At 42.2% G+C, this 19632-nt stretch overlaps 1 protein-coding gene across 4 annotated transcripts in view; it reads right to left on the bottom strand.

Moving 5' to 3' along the window:
• Window positions 1-555: 555 nt before the first annotated feature.
• The window catches only part of LOC144022403 (uncharacterized), a 26989-nt gene continuing 7912 nt past the window's right edge, over window positions 556-19632 (bottom strand). For 2 of the 4 annotated variants that reach the window (XM_077527157.1, XM_077527158.1), the window contains exons 3-14: window positions 14810-18533; window positions 11504-11795; window positions 11143-11319; window positions 10088-10182; window positions 9932-10005; window positions 7683-7728; window positions 7568-7608; window positions 7421-7491; window positions 7143-7318; window positions 4644-4738; window positions 4363-4510; window positions 556-2061 (exon numbers count right to left, since the gene is read on the bottom strand). In XM_077527157.1, the coding sequence (XP_077383283.1) occupies window positions 4385-4510; window positions 4644-4738; window positions 7143-7318; window positions 7421-7491; window positions 7568-7608; window positions 7683-7728; window positions 9932-10005; window positions 10088-10182; window positions 11143-11319; window positions 11504-11795; window positions 14810-18533 (4917 nt within the window). In that variant the 3' untranslated portion in view covers window positions 556-2061; window positions 4363-4384. Of the gene's footprint in view, window positions 2062-4362; window positions 4511-4643; window positions 4739-7127; window positions 7319-7420; window positions 7492-7567; window positions 7609-7682; window positions 7729-9931; window positions 10006-10087; window positions 10183-11142; window positions 11401-11503; window positions 11796-14809; window positions 18534-19632 lie in introns of those variants that run through there. The other 2 variants (XR_013284324.1, XM_077527160.1) reach the window with 2 other exon arrangements.

Below are 19632 nucleotides of genomic sequence, written 5' to 3'. Positions count from 1 at the left end.
TATATAAGCGCAAAATGTACTGTACTCGAGTCGCTTCCCGCCAGTGCAGTTTTGACTGACAAGTCCGCGCATGCGCATGACCGCCTGTCTAAACGGCAATGGTTGCGTTTGCGTTTTTCTTTCAAAATGTCCTACATACACCAATTCTTAAATGTTTGACACTACCCAACTACGACACTGAATGCTTTTTCACTGAACCAGCCTTTCAGATGACGAAAGACCGCTTGTTAAAGCTATCATTGCCCTTTGAAATGTCCTCGGGACGCTTCTGCGCTATAAATAGTGGCCTTGGTTTGTTTTCGAAGGGCAGCAAGAGGAGAATGATTCCCCGGAGTGATTCACAGCCCTCCCCCCACACCTTGGAGCTATCATCACACGTCCTCTATTATGGGTCATTATGGAGGACAAACACGTTCCAAATAATGTAAACACCACTAGGTGCCACTGTTAGGCCAACTTATATTAACACCCCCCCCGCCCCCCGCCCCCCCCTGCTCCCTTGCCTTGTAAACAGATGCATCAAGAGTTTTCAGGGTTTAGAGCTGGTAGACATAACATGTTTGATTTTTTATTATTATTATTATTGTATATATATATATATATAGCATAAAAAGAAAAAAACATTTCTGATCTTACTTTCTATGACGTCTTGTTTTTCAGATGCACATTGTTAGAGGCAGCAGGCAAAGGTTACAATTCATGCAAACTAGATAACTCTTAAGTGTACCTTTGCTATAAAGTTAATAACTTGCAGCAATGCACTGTTTAAAAAAAAAAAAAAAAAGGAAAGGGGGATATATATGTAGGATATGTAAACAGTCAAAGAAATTGCACTTTCTTGGCTTGTTAATTTTGTTTTTTTAAGAAGCCACGAGAACTGAAAAATCACTGACCAATAAAAAACATGCTTGTCTAAAAAACATTACAAAAAAAAAAAAAAAAAAGATATACAATCATAGTCTAATGACAACTGTCTAATGTATTGGTCAGCCGTAAAAGAACACTATTGGATGATTAACTCTTGTCATATAGTTTTTGTTATGTACATAAAACTAAATGTAAGGTACTAACTGAGCAAATGCCTCTAAAGTGAGAACAATATGTACACAAAAATAACTAATATAACAACATAATGTATCATATAGTCTTATTCGGAGAAATATTGCTTGGACACAAGACAGCATGGCACTTCTACTTAGCATTTCACGTTTGCCATCTTTTTCTCTCTTTTTTTTTTCTCATTTTGTTTGAAACACCCTGGGACATTCTGATTGTCAATAAAACATTCTCAAAGGCAGTCTGAAGTACGTAAAGACACATTTGACCTTCTCTTCTTCCCAGGAAGCAATACTTGAAGAAAATAGTTCACAATAAACATTCCTAGTGTTCATAGATTTCTTTAGCACACACAAAAATAACATCTTTCTTAAAACCTTATTAGAAATTCTTTTGCAGCGGTGCCAAAATTCCTCTAATCACCAAGAACCCCTCCCCACCCCTTAATCCCCCCCCCTCCTTTTTTTTGTCTTATTCACTGGCTTGTAAAGTGAAGAAAAGCCAAACAAGTGCTTTTAAGCTGGCGCGCTTTCTCCCTTTTCCTAAAGGTGCAATGTGACTTTGGAAGCTTCATTTGTGACCTAGTTAGCGCTTCCAGCCTGTCGTCCAAGAACCGCCTCGGTTCCGTGTTCTTCCCAGTTTGCTTTAAGGTGCCCAAGTAGGTGCAATCCAAGTGTGTTTTTTTTGGGGGGGGTGGGCGTACACACACTTGTTTAGTGTCTTTAGCGTGCTCGAGCACTAGTGCAAATTAATTTCAGCTGGTCTGTTTCTGTTGATCCTCCCTCTCTCTCGCTCTCTCTCTTTTTTTTTTTTTCATCCCGGACAAAAGATGTGTTGCCATGGTTTCATCCTTGGTGTGATGCCCTTCATAGCGCTCGGTTCAGCGGCTGTCGGAGCGCGCCGTGATGTCTTTCTCGCGTTTTGAAATTCTCCCCGCTCCGCTCTGGCGTGTTGCTGTTTGTGTGTCCTGCGGTGTGCCTGGTCCCTTTTTCCTCTTGAGTGCACCTGCCTACACGGAGGGGAAATACTGTCAATCAATCGATGCTTGTACAGTGAGTAGTAGAGGGGCTGAACCGATTAGTTGACTGGTCGATTAGTTGACTTTACGACTCCAGATATCCCACGTTTAGATCTAAGAGGGTCAAAATATGCTGGTTGGAGAGTCTTGAAACAGGGTTCCTACTGCTTAAAGGGACAGTGTGCAGGTGATTTTTGCCATCAAGTGGTAATGCAATAATAGAATGCAATGACCTAGGTTTAAAGCGTGTGCATTTTGAAGCGCACACATTACAATGCCTCAGAGATCACACTTGGCAAGCTTACCATCAATTACTATATTCGCTAAATTTGTCCCCTTGGGGTATCCGTAGAAAAAAGATGGTGGCGAAACATGTCAGCTTGCTATAAGGCGCGGCACAACCTATCTCATATAATTAGTAGGGATAGACCAATAATTGGTCATTATTATTATTATTATTATTATTATTATTATTATATTAGGCATTTTAACGAGTATCGGTATTGGCCTTTTTTTTATTTGACAATTTTAATCTCAGGGAGCTATTTATTTAAATTTTCAGTTAACTTTATAAATGATGCTAGTGACGCTGGGAACCTTCTGAATCATTTGTTTTTGTTCGACATTAAAACAAAGAAATGTGAAAGTTTAAGAGTTCAGGTCATTTTGAATTTTGGAAAAAAAATTACTGTAGAAAACTATAGAGAGCTATGGCATTTACTTGCTTAAGTTTATAATTAACATTTTAGTATTAATCATTATTAATTTATTAATAATAATAATGAATAAGTATTAATAATCTTGAGAGCTCCCTGAACGTTTTTTTTTTAGAAATTTAAAAAGAATCTCAATTGTCTAAGATTACATAAAAAAAAAAAAAAATCAACATTTTTAAAAGTCTGGAAATAAAATAAACATGCTTTATGACATTACAACAGAGTCAAGATTGGCATTAGAATTTTTTAAAAATGTTGGCGCCAATATTACACCTTTTTTTTTTAACAGGAAATTAATATCAGCCTCCTTAACTACTAATAATCGGCATCAGTATCTGCCCTGAAAAACCCATATCGTTCTATCTCCAATAATTAGTGATTACAAGACCTACAATTATATAAAAAAAATTGTATGTTGACGTGATAGAACTTTTTTTTTTTTTTTGCATAATACTGAAATTACGTTTTTTTAATGAATGAACATTGAAAAATTGAAAACTTCTACACACTGTTCCTTTTTAGACAAATTTAAATGTAAGACTTTTTAATTCCTTGTGAAATTACATTTAAGAACAACTTCACAATGTTCTTAATGTCCCATCTTGTCCAAAGTTGCTACAGTACATTCATGATTGCAACTTAAATGATTGCGCAATGTCGCCAAACGAGTCATTTAGGAAAGTTTTTATTTTTTATTTTTTTTAAGAATGTGAATTAATTTTAAGATTGGGGACTATTTACAATTTATCCGAATGATAGCCTAAGCAAGCAAACCAGAAGGATTAGATAGATAGATAGTTCCATTGATAATGGTCTCTGGCTGACCATTCCGATGGATGGATAGATAGATGCTATGTAGCTAGCTATCTAGTTAGCTACATAGTTAGCTACTGTAGCTAGAAACAGTGATAGCTAGCTAAATAGGTCGATAGTTAGCTAGCTGAAATGGATGGATGGATGGATAGATAGATAGATAGATAGATATATAGATGCTATGTAGCCAGCTATCTAGTTAGCTACATAGTTAGCTACTGTAGCTAGAAACAGTGATAGCTAGCTAAATAGGTCGATAGTTAGCTAGCTGAAATGGATGGATGGATGGATGGATGGATCGATGGATCTTTACATCCATTTTGTAACGATTGTATTCAGGATCCCAGGTGAGCCGAAGCATATCCCAGCAGACTTAGGGTACACTCTAGAATAATGTAATTCCTACTTATGGGCAATTTAGAATCTTCAATGAACCTAACATGCATTTTTCTAGAGTGTGGGAGTAAGTGGAGTAAACCTACGCAATTACAGACAGAGATGAGATTCAAACCAAGCTCTTGACTGGAGACTTGCCACATGCTTTGCAAAAACTGCCAATAATGAAAATGAAAATTGAAAATTCAAGTTAAGGAATGGCTAAACCAGTGCACAAATCTAAACTCAAATGACTCAATGTTGTCATTTATGCAACCAGCTATTTGTAGTTTTACTTTGAAAAAGATTTTCAAAAGATTTATTAAAAAAAACAAAAAAAACATGGCCATGTTAACTTTGTGTAAGCACTGCCAAGTTTGCCACTTGCCTCATTGTGTATGTTAGCTTATGAATGCTGCAGGGTCAGAAGTAAATCGTTCAGCCGCTTTCTCCTCTGCTCTCTTCTGCATTCTCCCACTTTGTCTTCTTCGCCCTCCTCCTCCTCATCTTCATCATCTCCTTCCTCCGTGGGCTGCAATGAACAAGATCAGAAAGATCAAAAAAAAAAAAAAAAAAAAAAAAAAAACCCTACTACTCATGGATACAAATTGGAAGACTGATCGGATTAGTCATCCAGAGTATTTTGCATGCATGTATGCACTTACGCGGGGGCTGGCAGTGAGCGAGCGGGGGGTATCATCACTGCCCGGGTGGGGGTCACTGCTGGAAATCGTCACCTCCACCACGCCCACTGGTACATCTGGAAAGAGAATAGAGAGACGTTGTACAGTATTTTAGTCAGGGGGATCCTGGAAAGAATGAATTGCTAATATTTTGGTTTCAATTCCTAGGAAAGTTTAAGGACTGGTGACGTGATCGTTAACCAAGCAGCGGGCGACTTATTGTGAGATGGGGGCTATTCGGCCAGGGGACACTAGGTGAGTAAAATCAGCATTTTCTCATAATGCACTTTATGTCGCAACAGAACAGTTCCCCTCCCCAATAATCAAAAATGTTACGCTCCTGTCCCTCCATCCATCAATTTTTGCTTTTCTTGAAGCCCGAACCTCAGAATTGTGAGGCAGACAGTCTAACCACTTTGCCACTATATTTCCCCATCCATATTCATCTGGTCCAGGGATGCTCATGCTTCTTTGTCCCTTGCCGCCACAAAAAAATAAATAAAATTGGATGGATGGATGGATAGACGGATGGACGGATAGATAGATAGATAGATAGATAGATAGATAGATGCGTAGCTAGCTACATAGTTAGCTACTGTGGGTAGAAACAGCGATAGCTAGCTAGCTAGCTAATTAAGTAGGTTGATAGTTAACTAGCTGACAGACTGCAAACTGCTGGTTGGACTTGTCCAGAAGACCTCAACAAAGAGGTGTCAGTCAGTGGTGGAAAATCCAGGTCCAGAAAGTAAAAACCCTGCCGCAGTTTGGCTTTAGCCCCTGGTGCTAGTTAACTGCCTTAGCAGGTAAACTAACACCATGGGAGCTCGCTAGGGAGCTAGCTAACTAGCACCTGAGGCTAAAGCCATACTGTGGCAGGGTTTTTACTACCTGGACCTGGATTTGCCACCTCTGGACTGTCAGGGGGGCCAAACGATCTTATTTAGGAAGTGAATGATTTCAATGCAACACGGCTGAAGGAGCGCGTGTCAAATGTCGCACCCGTTTGGACATTCCCTTACACGCAGGTGCCATCCCACCTCAATCCCCATTACGCGTCAATGTCGGCATGGTGGAAAATGGCAGTCGAAGGCACTGCTTTGGAAACAATGCAGTCAATGTCATTCTGTAGTAGTGTACCGCCACTTGTGGTCCATATTTGCTGTTGATTGCAATCAGTCAGGGAGACTTTGGTGCAAAAGAGGGGAAAGCTGCCTACTCACTTTTTGGACACCAAAATGGATGACAGAGATTGGGGGGGGGTTCTGCGCGTTTAAGCATTCTGTGGTTGGAAAAGCACTTAAGTTTGTGCTGCAGAGAGCCAACAATGAGGATGGTGGGCTATGAGAGAGACACAAGCATATGTTTTTAAAGGGAAAGACACACGACACCTACATCAATCAAAACCACTCGTATATGCCAGTCAAAATTTGAAGGCACTCTCTCATTAAAAAGCGTCCAAATACTAGACTGGTATAGAACCTCCATCATCGCAATGGATGTTATGCAAGAGGAAATGTGATGATAGTCATGTAACCAACACTGTACACTAACTGTGTTGCAGTGATGAAAATTGCAACATTACTCTTTCTCTTGCATATGGACCAGCTGAGTCGTGATGGGTCATTAATATTCATTCAAATTTTAAGTTCTAAATATAGGAAGGATTGTGTTCTATTTCTGTGTTAGTTGGTGCAAATGAATGCACATGGGGGGAATGTTTCAAGTTTCAAAGCTTGTTCAGTGTGTCATTGTCATTTGTTTTTTCTACAAGGAAAAGTGAAAGATTAAAATCATAAATTTGATTTTTGTGAAGAAAAAAAATATATATATATATTTTAAATCGACATTGCCCAGCTCTGGTTTATTTATGAGGGATTATGTATCCATTCCTATGGTAAAAATTGTTTTGAAATATAAACAAGTCTGAATTCCTAAACGAGTGTTTTACCATTAGGGTTCCATTCATGTATAAATCTGGGATGGGCAACTGGCAGTCTGGTAATTAAAAAAAAAAAAAAAAACTCAATTTTTTTTTTCTTTCTTGGTTGCTTTTCCCTCCCGCAAAAATCTCGGGATAATTTGCGAAAAAATACTAGGAAAAAATGGGGGAAAAAAAAAATTACACATTTCTTTTTTCATGTGAAATAAAAAATAAACAAATACGCAAATTTGTTGATGCCAAACTGCAAACATGGATTGACTGTGGTTTTAAGTTGTAATATCACCATTCATCGCTAGATGGCAGACATGGCGTAGTTGCACTTAAACCGGACTAACCGACTTGAGTAGAATGGAATGCAGGACAAACATAGAACTGTAATAATGACATTTTGAGTGAGTTAATCTAATATTCGAAATAACATTTTTGTCATACATCTGGTTATATTGCCCATCCCTGATCTAAATATCGCAAAGGAAGCATGTACTTAGCGTGTGACACCTACGGAAACAAAAACTAACACACACATTTGCTTCATGGACCTGACTTGATGTAGCTATCGTCCCCGCTGGCTCCGTCGCCGCACACGGCACGCCAGTCCCTCTCCTCCGCCTCGCTGTCCCCCTCTCGCCTCCCCTCCATCCTCAGTCGGATCTGTCGCTCCCTCACCAGCTCCCAGTTCCTCACCAGGAACACGCGATGTGTCACCACGAAGCTCCTGACCCACATTGGAACACATCAGCCAGCCAGTGAGTTAACATGGCAGTATGTCAGATCGCTCTCGCTGAAAAATGTGGGTCGCTGTTTTTGATTCCCGTACCGCTCGTCACTGCTCAAAGGCTCCATGTCGAGGTGAGGGAATAGGCTGGCCAAGTCTCCCGAGCTCTCTTCCTGTGTGAGGAAAGACCAATAAGCATTGAGGTTGCTTCCTGTGCATCAGTAAATAAACTTGTCATTGAACTCTCACCGCTGTGTGCTGAGAAGGAAAAGTCCTCTCTTTCAGTCGGCCTGCGTGTGAGACATTCATAGTCATATCGTATCTGAGTGTATTCATTTGAAAACACCAAGTATGTAAGACTCACAGTAGCGCCGCTTTCTCTTCAGAGGGAAGGCAGGTTGCCTCTGAAGCTGTTGGGGAAATAACGGGGTTACAAATTCAAGTTGTCTCACAAATTGTGAATGCTGAGGTTACAATGGATGAAATGAATTGTTGACATCACAGCACGGGGGAGGGGCTCGGTTGATGACAGAGTTTGGGTCCCATGGGGGCGTAACCCAAATTTGTACATAAGTCGGGAACACGCTGTAGTCTTATGCTAATTAGGGCTGGCGTAAAAAAGAAATAATCGAAAAATCAATATCAAATCGATTTTGCTTTTCCAGCCCTGATATCGATTCATAAAACCATCAATCGATTATTTTAATATAGTATCTTTTTTCCCCTAAATTCATAAGAAAAAAAATGTACATACTGTTTTTTTTTTTTTTTATCATACTGTTTACTTGAAATTTACTGTTCACATGAATTTAAAATAAACATTATTTTTCATGAATAAACTAAATGATTCATAAAACCATGCATCAATTATTTTAATATAGTATCTTTTTCCCCCTAACTTCATAAGAAAAAATAATTTTACGTGCCAATATTTTTATATTACTGTTTTCTTGAAATTTACTGTTCAAATGAATTTAAAATACACGTTATTTTTCATTAATAAACTAAATGATTCATAAAACCATTCATCGATTATTTTAATATAGTATCTTTTTTCCCATAAATTCATAAGAAAAAAGAATTATACATGCCATTTTTTTAATCTTAGAGTTTTCTTGAAATGTACAGTTCACATGAATTTAAAACACACATTTTTCATTAATAAACTAAATGATTCATAAAACCATGCATCGATTATTTTAGTAGAGTATCTTTTTTCATATAAATTCATAAGAAAAAAAGAATTTTACATGCCATTTTTTAAATCTTATAGTTTTCTTGAAATTTACTGTTCACATGAATTTGAAATACACATTTTCATTAATAAACTAAATGATTTAACCAGTTACCGCGTCGGCAAAATTTTATTTGGAATTTAATGTTTGTGGAATTTTTATCATGTCCTTGATATTTAAAAAGAATTGATGGTCCATAATTAATCAATATCTTATTGAAATGAAGTGAATCTAATTTAGAAAAATCAAAAATCAAAATCAAATCAAACGAAAACTCTTGTGAATCGAAATTGAATAGATTGAGGACATTGGAATTGATACCCAGCGCTAATGCTAATCTATGCTAAAGCAGTAGTAAAGTCATAAGTACAGAAAATATATGTATGAAAAACACTCCATCTATCCATCCAGTTATGTTACCTTTTTTTTTTTTTTTTTTAATTATTGATCACCAGCCACACAGAGCACACATAGACAGATAACCATTCACAATCACAGCTATAGACAATTTAGAGTCGGCAATGAACCTAAATGATAGTAGAATGAGGGAGGAAGAAACTCCAAATGCCAGATTTGGAATTCTCAACCTCAACAAACAATGAGGCGGGATGTGCTAGCCACTCATCCACCATATATGAGAACAAGCAAATAAAAAACCATAAGTGGCAGTAGCTGAGTGTGCATTCGCAACCTCAAACCAACATATCTGGACCGTCAACCTGGTAATCCCCAGTTACCGTACAAATATGTTCCCAAGTGGCTATAATATATTTCGGAACCGAAACGTTAGGACGGAGAGAAGTAATAACTCACCGCCCCAAATGTATGTTCTTTGATCAAAGTTTAAATCCAGTGAGTAATGACAATGGCATTCTGCACCATTAAAATGATAGACAGAAATTGCCATCTTCTCAAGCGTTAATGTTGGGGGGAAAAAAAAAATCTGTCACGGAGTGGAAATTCCCCCAAAATAAATTGGCCACTATGATGCATCTTAATCAATCCGCTCGAATTGTGTCACTCGACTCGCCTTTGGTAGTCTTACAGAAGAAAGTCTTTGACTTTGATGCCAATAAATGTTCGGACTAGGAAATATAATAGCTCACCAGTCGCAAACGAGCTGCACATTTAGTTCTTTGGATCCAGTTAGAAGCCAATGAGAAATGACAAGGCTATTAGGAGTGTTTGAACAGGAATAACCACAAACTGCAATTCTTTCCGTCAAAGGCCAAACTTCTTTTCTGCCCTGAAATGTCATGCAAATTATGTCCAAAGACAGAATATGAATTGGGGGTCGGGCGGGCTTCTCTGAGTCCAATATTTTGGTCCTGGCAAGTGTTTAAATTTAGAAGAGTCATAGGCCAGCCATGCTTGTTACCTGGTTGTGTTGCCAAAGCCACATGACATCATAAGGTAACTGGAAATGAATCCGCTTCATCCTCAAGTACTTCCCTGCCAGACACAAGCATGAGAATTTGGATGAATGGGCATGCTGACATTGAAGCATCGTCGTCTTCTTCAGTCCTAGACTCACCAACATGTATGGGTGCTGGTAAAAGGCCGTACTCCCGCTCGCCTGCTTTGAACTCAGCGCTCCCTCTGGAGAAGAGCTGTGACTGGGAAGGAGGACTGAAAATAAAGGTTGAACAAATGTATCCAATTAATGTATTGTGCAACCTCTTGCAATTTGGAATTTAAGTAAATTATGGAGGGGTGGCGCTGAAACAGAACCACATGCTGTCACAACAAGGTTATTATAGGTTTGGAATTTTCATTATAGTTAGTTTTTATTTCGTTTGGAGTTTTGTTTTTTAAATGTATCCATCCATCCATTTTCTTAAAACCGCATGCTCCTCACAAGGGTCACGGGGGGTCTGGAGCCTATCCCAGCTGGCTTCGGGCAATAGGCGGGGGACACCCCGAACTGGTTGCCAGCCAATCGCAGGGCACACAGAGATGAACAACCATCCACACACACACAGGCACACCTCGGAGCGCCCAGTTAACCTGCCATGCATGTCTTTGGAATGTGACCGGAGTACCCGGAGAAGACCCACGTTGGCACGGGGAGAACATGCAAACTCCACCCAGGAAGGCCGGAGTCTGGACTCAAACTTGCATCCTCAGTACTGGGAGGCGGATGTGCTCACCACTCATCCACCTCTTTTTAAATGTAGTTAGTTTTAATTAGTTTTCAGGGCAGCTCTGTTAGTTTTTATTTGTTTTAGTTATTACAAAAATGCTTAGTTTTAGTATTAGTTTTCATTTTTTTTAAAGTTGCTTAGGTAACAACTAATCACAGCTCAGCTTCAGAAAACAGGTGAGCTCTGATTGGCCGTTGCCTGAGACCTGAGCAACTGTGATGTCATCTTCAGTCGACAGCAAGTGGCAAAATGGCCGCCTTGTGAGATGAATATTTTGCTACATAACTCATATTCCACAAATGTAATATTTATCATAATGTCATGTTTAGACTACGGAGGTCACATATAACATATTATTGTAAAGAAATATTTAAGGTTGACTTCCGCTTTAATCTTTGAGGTTCCACTGTATAAATGTCGTAACCGAGATGAGTTATGGGCTTACTCTGTCGTTTTGTAATCATCCGAGTAAAGACCAGCCCTCAAAAACGTCTTCCTGGGAGGACCGTCTTCACTCTTGTCTCTTTGGACAGCAGCCGGTCGGGATGCGGGCTGCTCGGCAGCCGATTGGCCAAAACATTCGGCGGGCGTGTCGCAGCGCCCCGTCTCGTCCTCGGCGACACTAAAGGGAAAGCATGAAGCGAGAGATAGAGCGACAGGGAGGAAAAAAGAGAAAGAAGAGGCACTGGTTTAGCACACAGTGCTGAAATGTGGCCGGTTAATATGGGAGTTTGTGACACAACAATGAGAGGCTGAATTGTGAGAGAAAAAAAAAAAAAAAACGTTTGGGAGTGGGGAGCGTTTACCTCTGATGACCGGGAGAAGCGTCGTGTTTTCTCTTTCGTCCTCGCTTCCTCTTGGCCTGCGGCTCCAAATCGGTCACCTGCCGCACCGAGCTAACATCCGCTCCATCGCAGTTGTCGCCGTTATTAGGGACGCACCCTCGCGGGAGGTCGGGCGAGGGCAGAGGGGGAGGCAAAGCGGGGGGCAGGGGACGTTTCCTGGGTCGACCGGGTCTTCTTTTGTTTTTCACGTCGGCGCTGTGCGTCTTTGGCACACCTTTGAGCTGCCCGCGGCTTCTTGGGTCACCTTGTAAAGCTGCGCTCGGTGAAACGGAGAAGGGAGGGGAGGGGTGTTGGGGTATCATAAGTGGCAGGGAGGAAATGAGACAGATGTGGATCAGTGATGAGGCCTGCAGGAGGTGTGAGGTGAGACCACTCGAGGCTGACTCATGCAGATGGGCCACAGATTAGATGAGTCACACCATTTCCTCGGCCCACGTTACTTCTGGGAAAGTCATTTATATACGCACGCACGCTCACAAACCGAGCTCCCGATTTTTCTTCATGTCTACATGTAGTAGGGGCAAGATCTGGAGCGGCACATTAGCAATTGTTTTGAAACAGAAATGTGTCAAAAACTGTTTACTTATAGTCAGTAAGTACAACATATATTATGATATTGATACAATTCTAAAAAAAAAAAAAAACTCTTTAGTATGTTTCGGGATATTGTCCATCTGCACTAAAAATCGCCGGCCAATGATTTCTGAAGCTTTTGGATGAAATACATAAATAATAATATTGCCTGAAATGTATTAGAATTCTTCTGCTTTTGTCAGCAGTCACTTCATCGTTAAGTCAAGTCAAGTCAAGTCATCTTTACTTATAAAAACAAGGCAATTAGTCCTATTGGTAGCCTGACTGTATTAACATTCTACTTAATGATGTCATTATTGTATGCTTTTATTAAAGGGATACTTCACTTATTTAGCCCATTAAAGCAATAAAAAGTTAATATTTTGTCTATAATTAATTTGATACTTTAATTATTTTTCATGTACAATTAGTACCTTTATAAACACATTTTGCAACTTGCTGTCGACTGAAAATGACATCACAGGGGCTCAGGTAACCAATCACAGCTCACCTGTTTTCTAGCTTTGGTCACGTGACATTCACAAGCTGAGCTTTGATTGGTTACCTGGGCCCTTGTGATGTCATTTTCAGTCGACAGCAAGTTGCAAAATGTGTTTTTAAAGGTACTAATTGTACATGAAAAATAATTAAATTTATTATAGGCAAAATATTAATGTTTGACTGCCAAAAATGGCTAAATAAGTAAAGTATCCCTTTAGGTACAGTATTTTTCTTCAAAACATTTAATATTGTCGCTGCTATGTGAAAAACACGTCTATTTTCATCTTTTTTTTTTTTTCTTTTTACATTTTACCTTTTTGGGATGTCTGCATTCAGTTTCACTCAAAAAACACAAAAATGTAAAAAAAAATTTTTTTTTAAATGCTCTCAAGTGTTTTCCACATAGCAGCGATGATATTTTTGTTTTGCTGCCTGGAACAGCATTTCCTTTCATTTTAATGGGAACAGTTAACTTGCGATAAGAGTGTTTTAAGATACGTGCTTGGTCACGGAACCAATTAAAGACGTTTCTCAAGGCACCACTGCACACATTGTTTGCACACTTGTCTAATGTGGAACATATTCCCAAAGGTCTGAAAAGGCCGGGTGTGCGTGCTATCTCTCCAAACACACATGCGTTTCGTTTTGCTGTCCATGTTCTTTCCTAAACATGTTCCACTCACGCGTTCCGTCGAAGCAACCTCACACTGACCCGCTAATCCTTCATCAATCACTGCTGAGCTCATCTTTCCTCTTTGCTGCCATTTTTCCACAGCCTCCGACGAGGCCGACCACTCTTTGCTTATTGAATCTCTCCAAGTCAAATAGGCCCTGTCGGCTGGCGGCCCGTCCTTAAATAGCCAATCTTGCGGTTAACTAATGACTGTGCTCTCTGGGTAGCCTTGGGCTCAAACGTCATGCGGTTCGCGACAGCTCCGAGGAAGATTTTCTGGATGGTTCTCATCAATACGCTGTTCTTATGCCATAACACTTTTGGGGGGGGAGAAATTCCAACAGAAAGCGGTTGCCGAGTATGTGTGTGTGTGGTGTGTGTGTGTGTAAAACACATCCGCTGCTCAGCAGAAGGAGCCTATAAAAAGACAAGTCTGATCTCGTCTCAATCGGTCTCCAAGCTTTAATGTGTGGCTAAAAAAAATCTTGTAAAAAACAAAATGTCACTTTTTTTTGCAGTTTAACTATGCAGGAACAAAATTACAATGTCTATATCACAGAGCAAATAAAAATAAACTAATTCAAAGGTTTGCCTATCATTCATGGTTGCCATGTGATATTTTCGGATTATTTCCTAGATTTTCCATTAATAGCCTTAACAAATGCAATATTGAAGATTACATGGGCTGGAGGTGTGAGAAGAAAGCGCACATATGCTTGTAACTGTATACTTAAGCCACAAATGGGTATAATATATAATATACATTTGATTGTTGTATCATACTTGCTCTTAAAGTTAATACGGCCCTCGGAGGATTAAATGGCATCCGGCTGGAAAAAGGTTTCCCACCCATAATTTAACACAGCAAGGTTGCTTATGTTTTAATTGGCAATGGTTTGTTTGCTTTCGTGTGACTTCCTGTCCACAATGGTTAGATTTTCACATACACTGCTAATTTTTCCAAGGATGTCCACATTAAAATCAGGGTGTGAATACATACATTAATGACATCATTAAAAAAAAAAAAGTCTAATGTTTAAGCTTTTTCAGCGAAGTTTACCAAATGTATGGCCAAATGCTGGCTACAACAAATGTAAAATACACTTGAATACTGCATGTTTGTTAAATCAGGTTGTCATGTCTTATTCTAAAAGAGGGATCTGGATTAAATGTTGGTATAAACAAGGTGAGCATTGGAATTTATTAAGTGTTCATTAAGAATATGGTTGATTGAGTTTATTGATAGTTGATGACTGGAGTGCACAACTACTACTGCAGTAGATGCTCTGTTGTTTCAGTCATAACAAGACAGACATCACCTTGGGAAAGTTGGAGCTACGTACATTCATGCAACATCAACTCCCCCATGCAGCATCATTATTCTGCTCAGTTAAGTTACAATAATTAGTCAAATGATTGAAGGTTAATTTCTGATCAAAATTAAATGCCCATCCCTAGTAGAAACCTCCTGATCGAGGTCACTGTTGTTTACTGGTGAATTTATTTTAGCAGCATCTCACCTGCTTCTCTCCTTTCTGTCCAAGCTGGCTCGTCCGTCCTCCATGACCTGTCTCCGCTTCCCAGATTCCTGCTGGCCAAGCCGCTCCTCAAGCCACGCCCCCCTGCTGCCACGTCAACCGACGTGAACAGGTTGGTGTGCGTCGGGGACGGCGGTGTCCGGCTCGGGCGATGAACGTCATCCCTGTCATCATCCTCCGGGTCGGAGGGGATCACCGGACGTGCGCGTCCAGCGGAGGACCCCCAGCTGGTGTTTGGAAACCCTGCACCCCGAAGTTTGGTCCAACTTTGGCCCAGGCCGCCCCAGCCCCCTCCGAACGAAGACAAGTGAGAGGAGCCCAGCCCCACGGAGAAGAGAGATGCATGTTTTGATCTCTCTGCTAATGATGATGATGATGTAGCAGCAGAGAATGAATTATTTGCATTCTCACGTAACCAAGGTGACTCTTTAGACAACACGCCCCCTATTCCTCTTGTGCCCTTCCGCCCTCCGCCTTGCCCCAAAATGAACCTTGACTTTGTAGTGGAGAAGGTCTCTCTCGCCACCATGTCCTCCTGTTCCTCACGCTCTAACGCTGCATCCTCTTCCACGTCACGTTCACAGAGCCTTTGTCTGTGTTTATGTTTGTGACCGCAGTCGCACGGGAGGCTTGACGTGTACCCTAAATTGAGGCCTCCTCCATTGCCTTCAATCTCCCCTCCGAGGGCCCCCTCCCTCAGCAGCCTGCTCCTCCGCCTATGGAACCTGGCAGGGTTCAGGAGGATGTGGGCATGGTGGGGTTGTTGCGAGGCATACTGGTGTGGAGATGGAAGTGGGTATGAGCCGGGGAGATGATGGTAAAGTGTTGTGGCCGGTGGGTAGCTGCTGTAGAACCCCATGTTGTCAATTGTCTCCTGGAACTTTGACGGGCAGCCACACTGCCTGCGTTCCGGCTTTCTGTTACAATGCAAAGTCTGGCAGGGGTAAAAAGACTGAGGGGAGAAGGAGGGTTTAGCAGCATAAGACGAAGGGTGAGGAGAATAGAAGCCATTCAGATTGATCCTGAAGATATTGGAGCGGTGAGAATGCGAGGAGTGATGGCGCCTGCTCCCGTCAAAAGCCTGGCCCAGCTCCGACCTGGCCCAGCCTCGCCGACCGATGTGGACTTCACTGAATTGACAGATGAGCTCTTCCAGTTCAGACAGAAACTCTGGATCCTGCATCAGTAGCTGCTGGTGTTTCTTTTTGTGTTTGTTTTTCTGTCTCTTCAGTGCACTGTGACCAATGCAAGGGAAGTAATCTGAATGGGTGCACTTGTTGTGTCCAGGGCAGGCACACAAGCAATTACAGGAAGCGGAGCAGCTGTAATCCCGCCGCCTGTGCCTATGTCGGTGCCGCTCCATGGAAGTTGAGTTGCCAATCGGATTCTTGTGTCTGGTCATAAGAGGGTCTGCAAGAGAGGAACGTTTTGGAACCCCGAGAATCCCACCAGACCCTTGACCCAACCTGAGCATGCCTCTAACGCCCCTCATTTCCCTCCGCTCGCAGACACTGTTGTTATCCGTTCCAATCCCGCTATCGCTGGGTAACGTCTCTTCGCTGTGCGATTCACTCCTGGGTGATGGAGTGGCATCTTTGAGCTGGCCAGGGGAGTTGGCCGTGGGCTGGAGCGGCGCGCTGGGAGAGGAGAGCTTACATGACGACTGGTGAAAAGGGAAGTGCTGCCTGCCCTGGCATGGACAACTTTTCTTCACAAAGGGCGAGAGAGAGGAGCAGGACGGGGGACGGGGTGAGGTGCAGGAGGACGACGGCGACGGGAGGGAAAACGGGGGAGGAAAAAGCAGAGTGGACGTTGGTTCTGTGACACTTCCTTCACTGTAAGGGCTTTGGGCCCCACTGGAGTGTGTGAGGGACGGGGAGGGAAACGGGTGGGCGGCAGGAGGCTGGGACTGGTTGGACATGAAGAGAGATGTTTCAGTGGGCTGGCTAAACAAAGACGACTGAGTGTAGCTGTGGGAATTCTGGCGAATCGTTTGGGATTTGGGCTTGCGCCCTCTCCTCTTGCCCATATAGATGGTTCCTCTCTTGCTCACATTGATTTGAGGGCCCAGCTTGGTCCCAAAGGAGGAGGACAAGTCGGAGAGCGTGGGCACTGTCAGAGGTTCAATCTTTTTGTATGTTTTCTGAGAATTTGCGACGTCTTTAACGTTATTACTCTCCTTTGTTGCGTTGCCAGACGTCAGTACCTTGTGAAGTTTCTTCTTCTTCCTTTTCTTCATCTCATTAATCAGCCTCCTGATTTTTAGCTGCCTGTTTCCCTTATCGGGAGGAGGAGAAGGAGGTTCTCTTTTCTTATCTGTGACGTCTGTTTTATTTAGGGGTTGTTTGCGAGGACGGCCGCGCTTCTTTGGGCTCGAGTCCAGCACGGGGCTTTTCTGAATGTCATCACACTCCAGAAAGGCGACCTCCTCAGGGGAAAGTCTTAGAGGAGATTCATTAAAGATCATGGTGCGGGATTTGGATCGGATCCGTTTTCGGACTGGGGTGGTAGGGCTTTTGGAAGCAGACTCTTTAGGATCGGCTACGGTGGGGTTGTGTTTCGGGGATGATGGTTTTGCTGTGGAGGAGGTTGGGGAGCAAGAGGGACTCAAGTGAGTAGGCAACTTCTGAGAGAAGCTCTGTTGAGGATCTGCTTCATGATTTTCCCCCCTCTGAGCCCGGTGTACCAGTTTCGTCCAGCTGGGCCTTCGGGCTTTACGTTTCTTCAGTGGTCTGCTGTCTTGCTCTTGGCAGGAGGATGGTGGAGAAAGAAGGGGTAGGACAGAAGATGACACTGGATGCTTTGGAGGCACTGTTGAATACTTGACCATGTCATTCTCTTTTGACTTTTGACTGCTGTCAGCAGTCATTGCTTGTAGCTCAGCTTGTTTCATATGATCTCTCATGCTCCCTTCATCAGATCTCCCTTGGTCTGCAACTTTATATGGGTTATCAAATTTAGCCATTTCGCCTGAGCGTGTGTCCTCTTTTCTGTGTTTTTCTAGGCTGGTCTTGCTTTTCTCAGCCTTTTCTCCAGTCTTCGGTTCCTCACTACTTTTATGGTCTTTACCCTGTCTCAATTTGCCATCTTTTCCTTTGTCTTTCTTTTTCTTTTTGATTTCTTCCTTTCTATAATCACTCTTTACTCCCTCTGCTTCCAGTCCATCTCCCTTTGGCTTTTTTTCTTTTCGTTTGTCTTTCTTTACCTTTCGCTCTTTATCTCTCTTTTTGTCATTTGAGCGCTTCAGTGAAGCTTCCTGAACTTGTGACTGGGCAGGAGACATATCCAGAGTGGGGGTGGATTTTGATTTAGCGGTAACCGAGGGGGAGTTACTCTTTTGCGGCAAGCAAATCTCTTTCTTTGAAGAACCTGGAGGTGTGGCATCCACAGATGAAATGGAGCTGCTGTGTTTTGCAGTTTTGATTGATATGGCATCTCCAAGTTTGTCTTCAGAGCATCTCCCGTTCGAAAGTCCTTTCTTGCTCTGAACCGCACCATTGTGTTTCTTGATGATTTCCCTTCCGGGCAGCGTTTCAGTGCACGACCTGGAGAGTGTAGCGGAAGCGTCCTGGTTTGAGGTGGACGAATACGGTTTGAGCACTGCAGGGGGCTGCTGCTCATGGATGCCTGAAGTCTTTTCTTTTTTCCCTCTCTCCGGCGAACCAGCAGTAGTCACTTCTGTGTTACCCGCCAGTTTGAGAGGAACCTGGGAAGTATAAATATGCAATATATGTCATGCACTGTTCCAGTACGATAGGCAGATCCAATACGTCTGCTGTTGACAACAGTTTAACTGACAACGTTGGCGGGGGGAGACAATAACAGAACTGCTTTTGTTTTTGTCCGCCCATTAACGTCCAGACTAAGGACAAAGTGACTCAATCAGGCAGAGAAAGGAGGGCACAGGGAGCGAGGTGACGGAAATGAGAATGGAGGGGGTGACACAGAAAGGAGAGACACAATGCTAGAGACAGCGGAAAAGGGTGGTAAAGCGGGACAGAAAGGGAGTGAAAGATAAATGAGAGCAGGTAGAGAAACCAGGGGATGCAAAAATAGAAGAGAGGGACCGATATAGAGTGTCGGGCAGCGAGAGAAAGCTGCGCTATTGGTCGCTATAAATTGCCACTAATACAGATGATGAGGTCTGACATTTTGTACTTGTCCTTTAATTTTGGTAGGCGGCAACTTGAGTGGCATTTGTGCAGCTAAAGCAATAAGCTTCCCCTCAGGCCATCGTCAGAAGGACTGATGGACCAATGCCTGTAATGGCTAAGTGGTTGCTGTGCCACTGTCCTATTTATAGGCCCCGTTTAGTTAAATGTGCCGCTTGCTTATAAGTATTGAGACAATTGCTCATTTGACCTTATGATGGCGCACCACACAGCTCAGTGATTTGAGCACGCCTGGTGGTTCGCAACAAAAAAGACCAATGCACAGCTACTGTGCATAAGTGCCATTAATAATGTATGAGTACACTTTTGGAACTAGCTTCAGCTAACAATCCATTCATCCATCCATCCATCCATTTTCTGTGCCACTTATCCTTAGAAGGACAAACTGCTATTCCCTCAGAAAAAGACTGATCTCCTCATTTAGCTGAAATATAATACATAGAGGGAGGCTTCTGTTTACCCTGACCAGAATTCCATTGCTACAGCAATGATGTAATCCGAATTTGTACGCACGGTGGAATACACCGTAGTCATCATCAGTGAGGTGGTTCTTAAACTGGCTTCGATTGAACCCAAGGGGTTCGGTGGAGATCAAGACAGATACCCGACCCGCTTGGCCATCATTGGCTGCAG

This window comes from Festucalex cinctus, chromosome 7, assembly GCF_051991245.1.
Source record: "Festucalex cinctus isolate MCC-2025b chromosome 7, RoL_Fcin_1.0, whole genome shotgun sequence".
Lineage (NCBI taxonomy): Eukaryota > Metazoa > Chordata > Actinopteri > Syngnathiformes > Syngnathidae > Festucalex > Festucalex cinctus.
This window is presented reverse-complemented; position numbering and strand designations above follow the sequence as displayed.